The following is a 19,227-nucleotide window of genomic DNA, read 5'->3' as shown; positions in this document are numbered from 1 at the left end:
TAATTGTCTTCCTAGGCAAAATCCTGGTGCTAGAAGCATTCTTTAATGGCCAGGAGTTTGCCCCAATGCCTCTGAACTAAAACGCACCCAAAGAAAATTAAACAGATCATTTTGGGCATTTTCTCTCTTTCATCATGATCCTTAGATTTCCCACAAGGGAAAACAAAATTCTCTAACTTATGTCGATCACCACCTAAGTCATCCCTTACCTATCCCCTTGCCACCTAAACCACTTGACAAAGCTGTAAAATTCTTGTGAGGAGTGGTTCTGCCTTCAAGAAAGAAATCCAAATTCAGATATCGGATTTTTGTTGAAGCCAGTGGCTGCACTGGTCTTCTAATCAAGTTTTATGGACGCAATTCCCCTGTTAACAGAGGAGGCAAAACCTAAGAGAAAGCAGACAATCTAGCTTTCTATTTAACTGTCAACTTCTATAGTCAAGCATACACTCTTGGGACCTTCCTCTCCTTCTTATCACCCCCAGAAGGGTGGAAACAGGAGATGGTTGGAGAGGCAACACAAATATCCTCTGAGCTTGGAAAACACAATTGAGTCAGCTGAGTCGGCTGGCCCCAGGCTGAAAAACTAAACCTCTTTTAAAATAAACTAACAGGAAAAATGCCTCTCCAGCTTCCACTCTGAACGAAAGTAGACTCAGCAGAAGTGACAGGAGGACAAGTGCAACCTGAGCCCCAATGGCAATCAAGGAGAAAAGGCAGAGAGAAGCAAAAATACACCACACTCTAGTTTGCAATCCAAACACTCATTCCTTTGGGGGCATGCAAGATTTAGTGCTGGGGTAGATAGAGGAAAGGTGGCAATGCCTTACAAAAACCCCATTCCCCAGGCTCCTGGGCCTCCCCAAAGATGTCCGAAACCAGCATCTTTTTCTGGCCTGCAGAAGCTCAACGAATAGCACCATGAACAGAGAAAAATTAGATGGACCTTGGGGAATTGGTCAAGGACCTTTTTTAAACAAACAAACAAACAAACAAAAAAACAAAAAAACAGTATTAAAATGAGATCGTATTCTTTCTGTATATTTCATCTGAAAATTTTGGAGCCTTGAGTGTATGGCAAGGTGATGATGCCAGCTAGAAGAAGGTATCAACTTATATGAACTGATGTCCCTAAACTGTCAAAGTGATTCGGACAGCATGAGTGAGGGTAAGAAATATAGAAGCAGATCCACAGTGATTGATATTTATTTGTGGAATGGCAAGAAGAGAAGGGTATCAGGCATGCCCTCTAGAACAAGTTCCTGAGCAGAGGTGGATGGGGTTCTGACAGTGTGGCAGAGCGGAAGTAGCTAGCTAGGAATATGTAAGGGGAGTGAGGTGCATGAGGAGGGCCAGAGTGCAAAGCAGAGCTGTTCCATCTGAAGGACAAGACAAAGGGCAGGGGGAGCTGAGGGCCAATGGAGGAGATCCCAGGTCAAAATCAAATCTTACTCCTCTTCTCAGCCCCACTGTCCCCTGCACCATCCCACATACCAGTTTCTTTGAAGAATCTAGGAAAAGTTGAAATAAAATGACTGGGGCAAGTGAAGAGCTGCTTAAGATTAAAAAGCTGGAGTAGGGCAAGTGGGGAGACAAGATTTCTGTTAGGGGAACTATGCATTGAAAGAGGAGCCTGACACTGAAATGGGGGTGCTGTCTCTATCTGGTCCCAAGGTCTGAAATGCTGAAAGGCATTTGGAAGGTATGTGGAATGAAGAGCAGCACAAAGAGAAAGGTCAGGGACAGATGTATTTGAGAAGGTGAAATGGTTCCTGCTTCCAGGTATGTGTGTGTGAAAGGCTGGCTGTTCTTTTCCATTGTCATCTCCAGTCTTAGAGCCCATTTGAGAGATGAAGCATGTCTGAGTTTGGAGGTGGGAATGGGGATCCTGAGTGTGTACCTGGGGTCCCGGTGAGATAATTGAGGTCTGGGTAAAAAAAAAGCCAGAAATCCCTGACAGTTCTTGTGCTCTGATTCCTGCTGGAGGGGGTAAAGTGTGAAAGGCGTATCGTGGTCTTGGTCTTTAGTTCTAAGAGACAGAGAGGAATAGGGACAGCAGTGAGGGGTGGGGGAAAGGGGATACTTGCCTAAGTGCTCCGAATGTATAAAGCAAGTTTGAAGAGAGGTCCCTAAAGCTACGTCAGGAGAGGAGAATTAACACTCTATTTGAGAAGCTAAAAAAAAAATGATTAGAGGAGTTGAGAACTGAAGCAGTCAAAAAGGAGAGGAAGGGTGAAATCTCATTGCAAGATGCAATAGGTGGGGTGGTCTGTTTCCCATGGCTGGTCTTGTCTGAGAGTGAGAGAACAGTGACAGTGAGGGGCAGGCATGGAGGCAGGCCCACTTCTCCCAGGAAGCAGATGTCTAGGATGATGTGGATGTGGGGGATAAGGGTCACAGGGAAGAAACAGGAAAGAAAGAAGAATGCTAGAGCAAAGAATTAGTGAGGTGGGTTGGGTCCAGCAGTCCTAGAACTCTGTGGGGATGACAACGACGTCCCTAGCTGTAAGAGGTGGAGCCTGGAGATGGGAGAGGAGGGGCTGGCCCTATGGGGACAACTATGAGGAGAAAATCTTATATGACCCTCACACCCAGGGTGTATGTGTGTATGACTCGGGGTGATTGTTTCCTAGAGCTTGCGCTGGGGATGGCAGTAGCGAGTGGACTATGCTGGGCCCTTCAGTAAAGGGTGAAAGGCGTGTGAACTCTCTGGGCCCATGCTAACGTGTGAAAAAACGGCCCTGGCCTGGGGCTGAGTAGGTCAAAGCTCACTCCTGTACCTGTGCTTGGATCTACATGTTTGGTGGAAGCTCTATTGTGGTATGAGGACGGAAATGAGTCAGTCACCTCACCCCGAGGCTGGGTGGTAAAGAGTTCAGAGGGGATCAGGTGGGTGAGGAGTGCTCTGGGGAGCTAAACTCCTGTCTAGATTCTTTTCCATTCTATTGAATGCTAGGTCCACACAGTCCTGGCCTGAGAGGCTGCCAGGCTGTGTTGAAGCGAGTTTCTGCCCTCGAGTTTCCAAATCATGTTATGCCAGCTGTGCTGTGAGGGACTCTGGGCTGGGATGGGGCAGGTGAGCAACCTCCGACCCGCAGGTTTTACCAACGCTCTCATGTGCCCCAGGCCCTGCATTGGGAGAGGCGGGGAAATCAGGCGCTCTGGACCAGGCCTTCGGTCCTCTGAGTTTGGGCAGAAGACAGTTCCCTCCTCCACCCTGGCCGGCTCCGTGGCGTACCTGGTCACCGACACCCAAGCCGTAGTATCCGTGTGTCACCACTTCCCAATGCAAGAAGCAGACGAGCGCGTCCTGCGGGCAGGTGATGGCCGGCGCTGCCGATGCAAACAGTACCTCCAGGCCCGCCATGAGCGCCAGTGATTTCGGCGTCTGGAGGAAAGAAGGGGGCGGGGGTAGCGCAGTGAGCCGACTCGGCGGCCGGGGTAGCTATAACTCCGCTTCCCTCTTGCGCTGGTTCTTGCCGAGTGTACACCTGAGACCAAAATGGAGACGCCCGGGGGCGGGGCGGGGCGGGGCAGCCGGAAGTACTCCCAAGACCGGGCGCAACTGCGTGAGGCGCGCCGGGCTGGCAACGCGAGCGCAGCACTAAGGTTCCGCCAGGGAGTGCGAGCGGGGCGTGGCCCCTCAAGGCCGGAACCCGGGTCTTCGCCGCAACCGACAGGATCTCTTCACGCGGGCACAGCGTCCTCCGAGAGGCCACCTTGCTGAGAGCCAGACTTCCCATCCACAAAATGGGATATGCTAGGCCGGGGAAGGGGCTGGGAAATGTGGCTAAAATACATTGTTAATAATCGTTAACACGTACGCAGTGCTTGCTACCGGCCACATTATTCTAAATGTTTTACTTGTATTCATTTGTTTAATCTTCGCAAGCCAACTCTATGCAGTTGATATTAACGATTAATGTGCCTCATTGCACAGATGAGGAAACTGAGGCACAGAGGGTTAATTTGACCAAGACGACAACAGCCAGCCGGTGAACGGCTGAGATGGTTACAGGAACCTAGCAGTCTGGCTTTTAAGATAACATTTATTAAGTGTTTATTGCGTGCTACATCGTGTGCTAAAACCTTTACGTCACCTTTTCAACAACTCTATGAAGTATGGACCATTATTATCCCCATTTTGCAGATGACAAAACGGCTCAGAGTTGAAACCACTTCTCCAAGAAGACACAACTGCTGCCCGCTGAGCTGAAGCTCCTGACCCACTACCAAATTTCAATCATTTATTTGCCTACCCCCTTTATGATTTTTACCACCCATTACTTGAACAAGTTTCATGAAATCCACTTATTGTTTTTACCCAAATAAATTTAGTTTCCCCATCCCGGTCACCAACCTGGTTCAAGCTCCTGTCATCTTTCACTTGGATGCCTGGCATCAGCCTCAGAACTGCCCCATTCCATTCCTGTCTGTCTCTAGTCTGTACTGCACTCCGCAACCAGAAAGATTCTGTTAGAAAACAAATCAGATCGGCTGGGTGTGGCGGCTCACGCCTGTAATCCCAGCACTTTGGGAGGCCGAGGCAGGCGGATCACTTGAGGTCAGGAGTTTGAGACCAGCCTGGCCAACATGGTGAAACCCTGTTTCTACTAAAAATACAAAAATTAGCTGGGCATGGTGGCGCACGCCTTTAGTCCCAGGTACTTGGGAGGCTGAGGCATAAGAATCAATCGAACCCGGGAGGTGGAGGTGGAGGTTGCAGTGAGCCAAGATGGCACCATTGCACTTCAGCCTGGGCAACAGAGCTATACTCTGTCTCAAAAAAGAAAAAAAAAAGAAAGAAAACAAGTCAGATCACATCCCTTGGCTCAAAATCGTCACACGCAATGGAAAAGTAAAGTCCTCCCCATGGTCTGCAGGAACCTGCGTGTGGTTTGCCATCTCCTGCTCCAGCCCTGCCAGCCCTGTACCTCTCTAATTCAATCTCCTTCAGCTGTCCTCTCATCCCCTTTATACCTGCAATAACCTTGGCTCCCCCTCTTCTCTCACATCTACATCTGGTTCAACAGCAAAGCTAGTTGACTCCACTCTCAAAATATATTATGAATCTGACCGCTTCCCATCACCTTCACTGCTTCCACTCTGTTCTGATCCTCCAGCATCTCACACTTAGACTATTGCAGTAGCTTCCCAACCAGTTTCCCTGTTTCATGTGTTCTGTTTAGGCCTTTGCGTTCCTCTTCCTGGAATGCTCTTTTCCCAAATATCTGCATGTCTTGCTTCTTCATTTCAAGTGGCTCCATCCCTCCCTCCTACCATCCTCAACAGAGGGCTTCTCAGACCATTCCATCCAAAATAACCTTGGTCCGTCTTTAACCCCTCTCCTGGCTTTTTTTTTTTTTCCTGTGAAGCATTAATCATAACCTGAAACTATATTAGGTATTTATTTCTTTGCTTATTTAATGACTGTCTTTCCACTAGACCGTGACAAAGGAACAGGGAGCATGTCTACCTTGTGCACATATGTACCTGAGTGCCTTTTGGGATCAATCTATACTTATTGAAAGAAAGAATGAATACTGACTGAAGGAATGAATTCTTGGCCTAGCCCCAACCCAATCAGGCCACTCTTACCTCTTTATAGTCCACCACTCCCTTTGTCAGCTGGCCCTGTGCCTCTCCAAATTCTGTGTTCCTAGAGTTTCCTTAAGACACCCAGATTCTTGAACCCCTTCTGCAGAAATTCTGGATGAGAAGGTCTGAGGAAGAGTGCATGTATGTTGACCACATTCTAGGTGACACTAAAGCTGGTGGCTGTGGAATTCCTCTCTGAGAGGTACTGCCTGTGGCATAAAGCTATTTGCCCTTTCTACTGAGAAGTTCTGCACTTTCAGGCTTCCCTGCTTTTGCTTGGTCTGTCCCTTCTGTTTGTAATGCCCTTGTCCCGTTATGGAAAATGTCTACAGATTCATTCCATCAATAAACTTTCATAGGCTGGGCTGCCATGAACCATAATGCAGGGTGTCCACTCAAGGTGCCTACTTAGTGGCAGCCCATTCCTAGGTGCCTACTGTGGGCCAGACACAGATGAACAGGTTCCTGTCCCTATAGAGCTCACTGTCTAGTGTTTAAAAAAAAAAAAAAAAAAGCACTGGCCAGGCGCGGTGGCTCACACCTGTAATCCCAGCACCTTGGGAGGCTGAGGCGGGTGGATCATGAGCTCAGGAGTTCAAGACCAGCCTGGCCAACATGGTGAAACCCTGTCTCTACTAAAAATACAAAAATCAGCCGGGTGTGGTGGCAGGCACCTGTAATCCCAGCTACTTGGGAGGCTGAGGCAGGAGAATCGCTTGAACCCAGGAGGTAGAGGTTGCAGTGAGCCGAGATCAAGCCACTGCACTATAGCCTGGGTGACAAAGAGAGACTGTCTCAAAAAAAAAAAAAAAAAAAAAGAGGTGAATTAAGGAACAAAAGGTGTTCCAGTAAAAGGAAACAGTATGTGCAAAGGCATGGTGGAATGCAGCTAGCTCTGTGTGATTAGAAGGTCAGTGTTGCCTCCTGAGTGAGGTTTCCCTCATCTCTTTGCCCATGATTAATCTTTCCTCAGTGTGTTTGGCATCAGTGGGGTACCAAGGGGTGGGCATGGGACAGTGAGAGCTATCAGCCTTAGTCAGGTGGAGAATTTTATCATTGAAGTTGATTCAAATTGCTGGTTCATGATGATAGTAAAAAGTGGACTGGCTTTTGGTCTGTTTTATTAGTGCTTTTACGTTTTTTACAGCAAATGTACCCACTCCTTGTCTGCACCAGGGCAGACAGCTCCATCACCCCCACCCCTTGGTTCAACACTGCTTTGCATACAGTTGGTTGTAGCTGGCATCTTACAGAACACTGGTTCCCTCTTCTACACCACCATCCCTGTCTTAACATGTATTCTCTCAGAAGCCCGTGGTGAGACAGGGATTTGAGTGGTTTATTTGGGAGCTGATTCCAGGAAATAGCGGTGGGGGCAGTGGAGTAGGGAAGTGAGACAGAAAGGAAAGGCAGCCAGCAGAGGGAGTGTGATGAAGCCAGTTACCTCTACGGGCAACTGGACCGCACTCCTACCCAGGAACTCTGGGAGGCAGTGTGGGGCATGTCTCAGAGCTTTTCCATTTGAGGGCATCTGCCACAGGCTGAGAGCTGCTTCTGGGGTCCTGGAAGGCCCTCAGGCAGAAAGTTGCGTAATTTAGAGAATGCAGTCTTTGCATCTAGAGGTGACTGCTGAAGGGTGACAAGCGTGTTGTAGTGCGATCTGCTATGTGTCCTTCCACACCCCTAACCAGGGGTGAGCCACACCTTAGAAAGTCTGTAACCCAGGCCGGGCGCCGTGGCTCACGCCTCTAATCCCAGCACTTTGGGAGGCCGAGGTGGGCGGATCACGAGGTCAGCAGATTGAGACCATCCTGGCTAACACGGTGAAACCCCGTCTCTACTAAAAATACAAAAAATTAGCCAGGCGTGGTGGTGGGCGCCTGTAGTTCCAGCTACTCGGGAGGCTGAGGCAGGAGAATGGTGTGAACCTGGGAGGCGGAGCTTGCAGTGAGCCAAGATCGTGCCACTGCACTCCAGCCTGGGCGACAGAGCAAGACTCCGTCTCAAAAAACAAGAAAAAAAAAAAGAAAAGAAGAAGAAAGTCTGTAACCCAGCAGCCAGCATGGAATAGGCACTGGCATCACTGTATTGAAAGAATGAGGTGAGCTCTATCTCTTGCAATAGGCTGTGAATCCCCTGAAGGCCAGGACTATGTTCCACCTGTCCTGAACCCCAGGGTCCTCCAGGGATGGGAACAAATGGGAGGAACTCCTGGGGCTGGTGTGTGTGTGTGTGTGTGTGTGTGTGTGTGTGTGTGTGTTGCCCCTGATCCATCCAGCACTTTCTGTGGACTTACCTACATCAGCAAGAGTCCCATTCTGCCCTGTAAGGGCTGGGGGTGTCTGAAAAGGGAAGCAGGTGGCGGGTGCCTCCCTGTCTGGGCCCCCACTACCAAGAGCCTATGCCAGAGGTGAGGGCCCAGGATGGTGGAAAGAACTTGGCCGGTGGCTGCAGCCACCAGTTCCTGGTTGCCAAGTGACAGCAATGTGGGTATTCCAAGCTCCCTGCCTCCCTGGAAACCATGAAGAACCGAACCAAGGGGCAGCGCCTAGATGGGCACTGAGACAAAATCATTCACTACTGTAATTCTTCTTCTTTGGCCTAGCATCAGCCCAACAGTATCACCTCCTCCCGCAAACCCTCCATGATTAATATTGTTCTTTGTTTCTACCAAGTAGCTGATATCCAAGACTTCCCAACTTCCCATTCCCCTTGTCAGTGGGGTACCCAGCATATTTGACACCCATAGCAGATACCTCTTTTTTTAAAAAAAAAAATGATAATTTTTAGGCGGGGCACAGTGGCTCACGCCTGTAATCCCAGCACTTTGGGAGGCCAAGGCCGGTGGATCACAAGGTCAGGTGATCGAGACCATCCTAGCTAACACAGTGAAACCCTGTCTCTACTAAAAATACAAAAAAATTAACCAGCTGTGGCGGCGGGCACCTGTAGCCCCAGCTACTCAGGCAGCTGAGGCAGGAGAATGGTGTGAACCCAGGAGGCGGAGCTTGCAGTGAGCTGGGATCATGCCACTGCACTCCAGCCTGGGCGACAGGGCAAGACTCTGTCTCAAAAAAAAAAAAGATAATTTATATGTATTAGTTTTTTAAAGTTTTTTATTGTGGTAAAATACACATAGCATAAAATTGATCATTGTAATCACTTTAGGTCTACAGTTTAGTGATATTAACCACACTGTTTTCCACAGAGGCTGCACCATTTTACATTCCCACCAACAGTGCACAAGCGTTCCAATTTGTCCACCTTCTCAGCAACACTTGTTATTTTGTGTTTTTGTTTTGTTTTGTTTTGTTTTGTTTTCATGGTAGCCATTTAGCCATTCTAATGAGTATGAGGTTGTATCTTTTTTATTTTTTAAATAGAGATGGGGTTTCGCCATGTTGCCAAGGCTGGTCTTAAACTCCTGAGCTCAAACAATCCACCCATCTCAGCCTCCCAAAGTGCTAGGATTACAGCCATGAGCTACCATGCCCAGCCAGTGGTATCTTATTATAATTTTGATTTGTATTTCCCTAATGATTAGGGATGCTGAGCATCTTTTGATGTACTTATTGGCCATTTGTATGACTTAGGAGAATGTTTGTTCAAATCCTTTACCCATTTTTTAACTGAGTTGTTTGGTTCTTGTTGTTCAATTTTAGGTGTTCTCTATGTATTTTGGATATTATTCCCTTATCAGATATATGATTTGTAAATATTTTCTGCCTTTCTGTGAATTGCCTTTTACTCTGTTGATGCTGTCTATTGATGCATAAAAGCTTTTAATTTTCATAAAGTTCAATTTGCCTGATTTTCCTGTTGTTGCCTGTGCCTTTGATGTCACATCCAAGAAATCACTGCCAAATCCAATGTTGTGAAGAATTTGCCCTACATTTTCTTCCAAGAGTTTTATATTTTTAGGTCTTACATTCAGGTCTTTGGTCCATCTTGAGTTCATTTTTATGTGTGGTGGGAGGGAGAGGTCCAGCTTCATTCTTTTTATATGAATATCCAGTTTCCCCAGCATCATTGGTTGAAAAAGCTGTTCTTTACCTATTGAATGGTCTTGGTGTCTTTGTTGAAAATCATTTGACCATACATGTGAAGGTTCATTTCTGGGCTCTCTATTCTGTTCCATTGGTCTATATGTCTGTCTTTATGCCAGTACCATAATGTTCTGATTACGTAGCTTTGTAGTAAGTTTTGAAATCAGGAAGTATGAGGCCGTCAATGAAGCAGATCACTTTTTAACACCTCCCTCCTCATCTGTGAAATTATTTTCAGCAATAACCACATGATAATCGGTAAAAATTATTATTGCCCTGATTCCTTCTTCTTCAATGAAAAAATATATATGAATTTTTTTTGAGACAGAGTCTTGCTCCATCACCCAGGCTGGAGTACAGTAGCATGATCTCGGCTCACTGCAACCTCTGCCTCCTGGGTTCAAGAGATTCTCCTGCCTCAGCCTCCCAAGTAGCTGGGATTACAGGCATGCACCACCAGGCCCAGCTAATTTTTGTATTTTTACTAGAGATGGGGTTTCACCATGTTGGCCAGGCTGGTCTCGAACTCCTGGCCTCAAGTGATTCACCTGCCTTGGCCTCTCAAAGTGTTGGGATTACAGGCGTGAGCCACCACGCCTGGCCAAAAATATAATTTATAGATGGTACAACTCCCCCTTTTTAGTGTATAATTCTGAGTTTTGACAAATGTACACAGTCTTATAACCACCATATTCTCTAGGTATATCCAGAAAGAAAGGATTTTTAAAAATTCATCTTTATTGAGGTATAATTTACATACAATAAAATCACCCATTTTAGTTGTATACTTCATGAGTTTTGCCTAATGTATAGACCAGTGTAACCATCATGACCAAGATATAGCATGTTTACATGACTCCAAAAAATTTCCTCAGGTGCCTTGGCAGTTAATCTCTCCAGCCTCTAGCTGAGGTGTGTTAGTCCATTTTGCATTGCTATAAAGGAATACCTGGGACTGGGTAATTTGTAAAGAAAGGCACTGCAGGCTGTCTAGCATGGCACCAGTATCTGCTTGGCTTCTGGTGAGGCCTAGGAAGCTCTCAATCTTGGTGAAAGGCAAAGGGGAAGCATGCATGTCGTATGGAGAGAGAGAAGGGGAGGGAGCAAGGAAGAGGTGCCAGGATCCTTTAAATAACCAGATCTCACATGAACTAATAGAGTGAGAACTCACTCATTACCATGGGGAGGACACCAAACCATTCATGAGAGATCCACCCCCATGACCCAGACACCTCCCACAGGCCCGCTTCCAGCATTGGAGGTCACATTTCAGCAGGAGATTTGGAGGGGACAAAACATCCAAACCATACCACCAGGCAACCACTGATCTGTGTTTTTTACATCTGTATTTTTGGTATCTAATTTTGCCTTTCTTAAAAGTTCATATAAATGAAATGTATATGATGCCCCAGGAAGTGGATGTCAAGATGGAGTTAGCAGTGTTAGAGGTTTACTGGGGATAAGTCACAAAAGAAAAAGGGGAGTGGGAACAGGAGTATGTGGGGAGAACCTTCAGGCCTTTCTGCAGATCTGGCACCTACGAAAGAAGAGAAGGAAGGAATAAGGATTAGTGAGAAAGTCTCAGCCAGCTCAATGGAGGACTCTAGCACCAAGAAATATCATAGAGAGTTCCCTGTTGGACTGAAATGGCCAGGCCTTAGTGCTGTCTCTGTCTTTACGGGGCTGCCCGTAAAGAGCATGGCTTCAGCATGATCCCAGTGGTCCTACTGCTGGAGGATGTTAGCAAACTGCACTCCTCACAGCTGCGTGGCAATTATTTTCTTGAAGAAGGTTTGGCACCCCTCCATAGCTGACACATAAAATAATACCCCTTCATGCCTTTTTTCACTCATCATCATGTCCAAACTGCATCCATGTTGTGTGTATCAGTCCCTTCCTTTTTATTGAGTAATATTGTGTTGTATGGATGTGCCAGTTTGTCCAGTCCCTTATTGATGGGCATTTGGGTTGTTTCCAGCTTGGGATGATGAGTAATGCTGCTGTAGACATACATGGACAGGTCTTGGTATGGCCTTATGATTTCATTGGTCTTGGATAAATTCCTAGGAGTAGAATTGCTGGATCTTATGGTAGAGTATATGTTTATAGGAAACTGCCAAATGGGTTCCCAAAATGGTCATACCATTTTCCACACCTGCCAACAATGAATGAGAATCCTGATTGCTCGACATCCAGCAGAAGGGGATTTAAAGGGGAAAATGTGGTGCTTACTGAACCAGTGGATGGATTGGAATGTAAAGATTAGGGAAAACTGCCACCAGCTTTCAGAAAGTCTGGACGTTGCAGGAGCTTCAGGAAACTACCAGCAGTGATCACAGCTGCCTCCCATCCTGCGGCAGTATGTGTGTATGTAGGGTGGTGGGGGGACCTGCAGAGGCTGCTGCCAAACTGAAACCTGAAACTCAAGATTCTGCCACTGCTGTTGGAGAAGCAATAATATGCCCCTGCCTCTGCCTCCCAGTGGCTGGATCTAACTCGGAACCCAGCTAGCAAGTCATTCTGAAAAATGCACTTGTTAGGTTTCAGGCCCCTGAAATACTAAGGAAAGGCATAAAAGGTGTGAGTGTGTGTGTATGTGGTGGGGGTCAGGGGGATGGTACTGAGGCTTTGACAAATTGCTCAATGTATATTATCTCATTTAATTCCCGGAACAACACTTTAAGGTAGAAACTATTATGATCTTCGCTTTAAAAATGAGAAAAATAAGGGAGAAGTTGTGCCATTGTCCTAAACAGCAGGGTCAGGATTTGAGCAAGGCGGTCAGCCTGCTTGCCTCCTCATCACAGTGCCATGCCTCCAGCAGCATCACTAAGGGCTTGTGGGATTCTGAGCTCTGAGTTTCAAGATCTACACAGGAGAAGCCAAGAGTCATGAGTGAGGACCATCTTTCAGACCTCAGGGGCAAAAAAGGCTGGGAATAGAAAAAAGGGTCAAGGATCCAGGCTGGGAACAGAGAAACGATCTAGGCATGAGAAGCTCCTCCAACCACAGGGACACATGAAGAGCCTCTGCAGAGACAAGGGAGGCCACAAGAGGGCACCCTGGCCCACCCAAATGTCCACAGACGGCAGCCAGGCAGGGAGAGGCACGCTCTCCTCCATCCTGACTTCATTCCACCAGGAGGTTCAGGGAAGCCCCCAGCAGGCTCTGTCCACACTGCAATCAGCCTTCACACCTGGAAATACCTGATTTTAGCTCTGGGCATCGTTGCCTTCAGGGAGAGACGATCCTCAGAGAACCCAAGTCCTTGGAGGCACAGAGGGTCGGTTTCAGAGGCCACTCTCTTTCCTGTACCCCCTACTTCTCTTTGTCTCCATCCTTTCACAGACTTGGGCCTGATCCTTGCCTTGCCCCCATGCCACCCATGTCCAGCTCCAGCTCCAAAGTTCCATCAGGCACTTGCCCACCTTGTTCAGGCAGGTGGGAGGGGTGACCAGCCTCACCTTGAAAGGCTAGAAGCTCTGCCCGATGCTCCCAAACCAGAACATCAGCTCCACGAGCACGGGAATTTGTGTCTATTTGGTTCACTGCTGTAGCCCTGGCACCTAGAACAGAGCCTGGCATACATAGTAGGTGCCCAATAAATATGTGATGAGTGAATAAATAAATTAGCAGGTGCATAGTGTAGAAAAGTGTCTAGGCCTTGGAGTCAGGCAAACTGGGTATACATCTCAGCCTCTTTGCTTACTCACTATTCAACTTTGGGGAAATGGCTTATCAAATTGTCAAATGGGGTTATAGTGGTGTCTCCCCAAGGGCTGTTGGGAGAATTTCTGGACATGATGTCAATAAAATGCCTCCCACAGTACCTGGCTCATGATAAGGGCTCCTAAGAGGTGACTCATTATTTGAGATAACGAGGCCTTGGAAAACAGCACCTGTTTATTGAGGATTTACTATGTGTCTGGCACTTGGCTCATGTTACCTAATTCAATTTTCTTAACAACTTTTAAATGAGAAGTTAAGTAGCTCAGAGAAATTAAGCAACTTTTCCAGGGTCACACAGCTGAGAAGAACAAACTTGGGTTTAAGTCCAAGTCTTGAAGCCTGCAGCATGCAAGTTTGCAAGTCAGACTTCCTGGGCTCAAATCCTGGCTTTTTTCACTTACAAGCAGTATGACCCTGGGCAATTTCCTTAGGCAGAGAGCTAGGAAGGGACAGAAATAGGCCACCACGTAGGCCTGGACTGTTCTTTAGGATTTGCGGGAGTCAAAGACATCACAATGGTACTAAGAGTACTGCTGCAGTCCCACTCCCTGGAGATTGTGCAACCTACCGAGGCCCCTGGAACCTGCTGTTTAATCACAGCATCACCTGGCCCCCATCAAGCACCAGACTGTTTCCAAGTTATTCTTTGTACTCCACTTGGAGCTGAATTCACAATCTGGTCAAGCAGTCAGGACACACACACGCACACACAGCTTGGCTTTCCCATGTAGACTTGGGCAAGTTGCTTTGCCTCTTTGAGCCTTAATTTGCACATTTGTAAGCTGAGGGGTGATAGGTAGCACCCTGAATGAGGATTACCTACAAAATGGAAGGGCGCCCTGAGCACTGGAGCTGAGCAAGGAGGAATGGGAGGGTTGGTTTCCAGGACTACTTCAGTAAGAATCAGGCATTGATTTCTAAGGCTCTGTTAAAAGATACTTTTCAGAAAAAGGTTAAAACCATGACTCTGTTACAGCTATAAAAACGAGCCCATACTAAAGATTTTACTTTACTTGTTAAACAATGAGGGGGCAAGACAGATGTTATAACTCATTCAAAAGAAAAGTACAAATGTATATAGAGTAAAATAAATAGACAGATGTTACAACTGGGTCAAAGGACAAGTCAAAAAAGCACAAATTTATATGTAATAAAGGAATTGAATTATAACTGGAGGCACAGTTAATTTTTCCACAAAGGGGATGGAAGTCAATTCCATCAGACAAGACAAAGTTTGTATGTCTGTCAGTTCTCTGCAATTTACAAAGTGCAAAATATTAGGCTCAGAGACAATGAACAGAGCTAGAATCATACATTCCCCAGAAGGATGTGCTATAGTTTTCTCTATAGCCCTTTTTGGCCTGGAGATTCCAGGCTTCTCATCCAGCACTTCTTAACTTTTCTGGGTTTCAGTTTCCTCATCTGTAAAATGGAGTGACTAATTATAATACTCCCTGGTTGCGTGAAGATGAAGTGAGCTGGTAGAGTAGAATACTTCACAGACAGTGAAGTCTTGGTTCCCTAATCAAAGGTTATAACAGTCTCTCTTACACTGTATTGTGAGGAGGATGAAATGGGCAACACATACAAACAACCCTGACCCATGCCGTCACTCAGCGTGCGTTGACACCTTGTAGGAATAGTTCTGACCACTTCGAAAGTCAGCACAAACTGGGTTAAAACCCAGGCCTCTCTGGTGTCACAAGCCATATGATTTTGTTGAACATGAGATTTTGTTGAGTACCTCCTCCCCTGGTGGGGCCTCAGTCTGCCCATCTTTCCAGGAGTGCTCGGTCAGCCGAACTCCTGAGTGACATCGTCTCCTATTCTCTCCACTGCGTGAGGCACTTCACAGCTGCCAAGCTGTCCAGGACAGAGCAACTCTGGGAATGGCCTGGCAGGCAGGTGGCATGGATGTGGTAGTTCAGGGTGACTGGCTGGCAGGGATGTGGCAGGGATAAAGTCCAGCCTCCAGCCCATCCCGAACTGTCATAGTTTCCATCTTGCTCACATGGCCTGGTGGAAAAAGGCTGGCCCCAGCTGGACTTTAGTAAGAGAAAAGGAAAAGATGTTTCCCAACTGCTGGGTCAGGTCTCAAGTTGGCCAGGATGAGAAGGACAGGGCAGAGTCCAGCTTCATCTGAATCTGTGTCTTCTCCCCGCCTTGTCTGTGGCCCAGCTGTCCTCCTGCACACAGCTGTCATCTTAGAGCATCCCTGTGCCAATTGCCAAAGCAAGACAAGTTGTCCTGCTTTGGGTCCGGGCCGCCAATGCACCCAGCTCCATGCCAAGACCTTTGGTGGGGTCAGAGGAGGAGCCCTTGCCTTTGGAGGTTCAGCTGTCGAGTCTTCATTGAGGGCTATAATTCATGGGAATGCTTAGTTTGCAAAGGAAGGAAAACAAACTGGTTTGGGCAAAAAAGCAATTTATTGTCCTAAGGGGGAAAACGAAGTGGGGAGAAGAAAGGGAGGTTAGGAGTGAGGCGTTTTAACTAGGGAGTCCAGGGAAGGCCTCACTGAAAAGGGATGTTTGAGCAAAGACTTGAGGAGGTAACAGAGTGAGCCCTCTGACGTCCCAGGCAGATGGAACAGCAAGTAGAAAAGCCCTGAGGTGGGAGTGTGCCTGGCATGTGTGTCAGGAGCCCAGGGAGGGAGGTGAGTGATAGGAGATGAGGTCGTAGGGGTAACTTGGAAGCCAGATATTAGTAGGACCTTGTAGGTCAAAGAAAAGACTGGGAAAGTACATATATTTTTAAAGAATGCCCTTTATTCCATGGACTGAAAGCAGAGTCAGGTTCCTGCAGGCTTTGGTGGGAGGGGAATTAAGATGGGGAGTAGAAGTGAGAGGAGCAGAGGATGGAGCAAAGACTTCCCTTTCTCAGCCTGGCCTTCCTTGGTGTTGGGCAGCACCGCCTAGGAGCCAGCGGGGGAATTAGTGCTCTGGGATCCACAACACAAGTGAAAGGAGCCTGTGGCCAGTGGCATCCCTGCCAGGCAAAAGCCTCTTCTGGAGTCACCTAAAGCACTCAAGTGACTGCGCTGGGCCAGAGCAGTTTGTGATGGCTGCTGTTGCCCACTAAGGAAGAGCTCTGGGAGGACAGGTTACCCTTTGTAGCAGCAGTTCCCAGGCCTGGGCCCCATGCAGAGGTCATAGTTTTATGTCTGGTGGGCAGTTCTCACTCTGGGGAAACCCAAACTCTTGGAGAGAATAGGCGATATCAGTCAACGACTTCATTTTACATATGGGGAAATTGAGGCAGAGAGAGAGAGTAGTGCACTGAGGCTCACGTAATTGGACAACAGCAAAGCTAGGACTTGAATTCAGACTTTCTGACTCCCAAAGCCAGTGCTCCTTTCCCACTTCTAGGGAGACAAAAGATCCCAGTGAGAATTCCAGGCCTAGAGTTAAACTCTGCATTTGAATCCTTGCTCTACCACTTGTTGGCTGTGTGACCTGGGGCAAGTCACTTCACCTCTCTGTGCCTCATATTCCTCATCTGTAAAATTGAGAAAATAATAATAAAAAAATCAATACCTACCTCATAGAGTTGTGGTGAAAATTACATAAGGCAATATCTGGCCGTAGAACAGAGGTGACATCAGTAAAAATGGTGGAGGAAGATTGGAAAATTCTTTCCTCTGATGAGAAAACTGGAAAAAAAATGATCAGACTCAACTTTTTCAGAATCTTGAAATTAATCAAAGGCTTGCAGCAATTGAGGGAGCCTTTATTCAAGAAAAAAGGCTAAATCTTGATAAGAACAGTGACCTCTGTGATGTTCTTACTTGCCCTATTCCCATCCCCCTCTTTTCAGCTCTGTGGTAGCCTTGGAAACCAGTAGCCCACATTTATGGTGAAAACTATCAAACTGGTAGCCACCAGAGGGGACAGAATAGAGTTGAAGCTCCTTCAAAGCCACATTCCCTGGAATTGTCCTTGTTGGCCCATCTGGTGATTCCCTGCAAGACCCCACTTGCAAGGCTGTCTTTATTTTAGCTGACTCAGAGCTTACCCAATGGAAAAAGTTTCTCTTGCCTTTTCACTGGTAGTATTTGTCAAAAATGTGTAGAGGCAATTATTTAACTTTGTGATTGCGTTGGTTGTAAATAATATTTAGGGCAAATGAAAAGCTTTAAAGGAAAAGCTGGAGAATAAGATGTCCTATAGGGGCTTTGAAAAGCTCTGACATTTCCTGGGAATCTAGAAGGCCATGAGCATGTGTGGGGTGGTACAGGTGCCTAGGGCTGTCCATGCGCACAGGAAAGACTTGAGAGGGCCCTAAACTATCACCTCTGGATGACCTTGAGGCTCTGCACAAGCAGAACGTGAAGGCTAAGGCAGAGTTATCAATTGCCTACCTAAGGTTTGAATATGCTTCAACGTACAGACAGACCCTCAACAAAAACTGGGAGACATATTAATTGCAGGCATTTAAGGAAATTTCTGCCCAATATTTCAATACCATACAGACAAAAGGATCCAGCCTTTATAGAAGCAGTTCAGAAATGTCACTTAAAAAAACCAAACACCACAACATCAACATGTGGGGAGGGGATAGAATATAATTTCCAGAGCATCCATAATATATTATGTAAAATATTCAGGTTTAAACAAACAAACAAAAAAGAGACATGAAAAGAAATAAGAAACTATGGCCAGGTACAGTGGCTCATGGCCATGTGGCCGGATACATTTGTAATTCTAGCACATTGGGAGGCTGAGGGAGGATTGTTTGAGACCAGGAGTTCAAGACCAGCTTGGGCAACACAGCAAGACCCCCATCTCTAAAAAATTTTTAAAAACTAGCCTGTGGTGGTGTGCACTGTAATCCTAGCTACTTGGGAGGCTGAGGCAGGAGGACTGCTTGAGCCTAGGAGTTTAAGGCTGCAGTGAGTTATGATCACACCACTGCATTCCAGTCTGGGTTACAGAGTAAGATGCTGTCTCAAAAAAATAAAGAAGAAGGAGAAGCAGGAGGATAAGGAGGAGGAAGAGGAGGAGAAAAAGGAGAAAAAAGAGGAGAAGAAGGAGAAAGAGGAGGAGAAGGAGAAACTGGTCCCTACATAGGAGAAAAAGCAGTGAATAAAAACTGTCCCTGAGGAAGCCCAGACATTGAACTTACCAGGCAAAGACTTTAAATAATCCATTTAAAATACATGCTAAAGGAAAGCATGTATAAAGAACTAAAGGAAAGTAGAATGATTTCTCACCAGATAGATAATAACAATAAAGAGATTTAAAATTATATTTATAAAAGGACCAAATGGAAATTTTGGAGTTGGAAATCACAATAACTAAGATTAAAAATTCACTAGAGGGGCATAACAGCAAATTGGAGCAGGCAACAAGAAAGTCAGCAAACTTGAAGTTGGATCAATTGAGAGTAGTCAGTCTGAAGGACACAAAGAAAAATGAATAAAGAAAAATAAGCAGAGCCTTAAAGACCTATGGGACATCATCAAGCATAATGCCATATGCATAACAGGAGTTCCAGAAGCAAAGGAGAGAAAGATTCAGAATATTTGAAGAAATAATTTGATGGAAAAACATTTACCTACACATCTAAGCAGCATAACAAACTCTAGGATAAACTCAGAGACCTACATGTAGACACATCATAATCAAACTGTTGAAACATGTGGAGAGAATCTTGAAGGCAGCAAGAAAAAAAATTACTCACCAGGTACAAGGAATCCCCAATAAGATTAACAGCTGATTTCTCATTAGAAACCATGGAGACCAGAAGGTGATGAAATGACACATTCAAAGCACTGAAAGAGATTGTCAATCAAGAATTCTATATCCAGCAAAGCTTTCCTTAAAAAACAAGAGAGAAATTAAAACATTCCCAGATA

The 19,227-nt window shown here is 46.3% G+C and overlaps 1 protein-coding gene across 2 annotated transcripts in view; it reads right to left on the bottom strand.

The window, feature by feature from the left end:
* PSMF1 (proteasome inhibitor subunit 1) overlaps positions 1-8,026 on the bottom strand; it is a 49,206-nt gene extending 41,180 nt beyond the window's left edge. The window contains exons 1-2 of one of the 2 annotated variants that reach the window (XM_055265302.2): positions 7,895-8,026; positions 3,239-3,388 (exon numbers count right to left, since the gene is read on the bottom strand). In XM_055265302.2, coding sequence (XP_055121277.2) covers positions 3,239-3,367 — 129 coding nt within the window. In that variant the 5' untranslated portion in view covers positions 3,368-3,388; positions 7,895-8,026. Of the gene's footprint in view, positions 1-3,238; positions 3,541-7,894 lie in introns of those variants that run through there. The other variant, XM_055265303.2, reaches the window with a different exon arrangement.
* Positions 8,027-19,227: the final 11,201 nt, after the last annotated feature.

This window comes from Symphalangus syndactylus, chromosome 24, assembly GCF_028878055.3.
Source record: "Symphalangus syndactylus isolate Jambi chromosome 24, NHGRI_mSymSyn1-v2.1_pri, whole genome shotgun sequence".
Taxonomy (NCBI): Eukaryota; Metazoa; Chordata; class Mammalia; order Primates; family Hylobatidae; genus Symphalangus; species Symphalangus syndactylus.
This window is presented reverse-complemented; position numbering and strand designations above follow the sequence as displayed.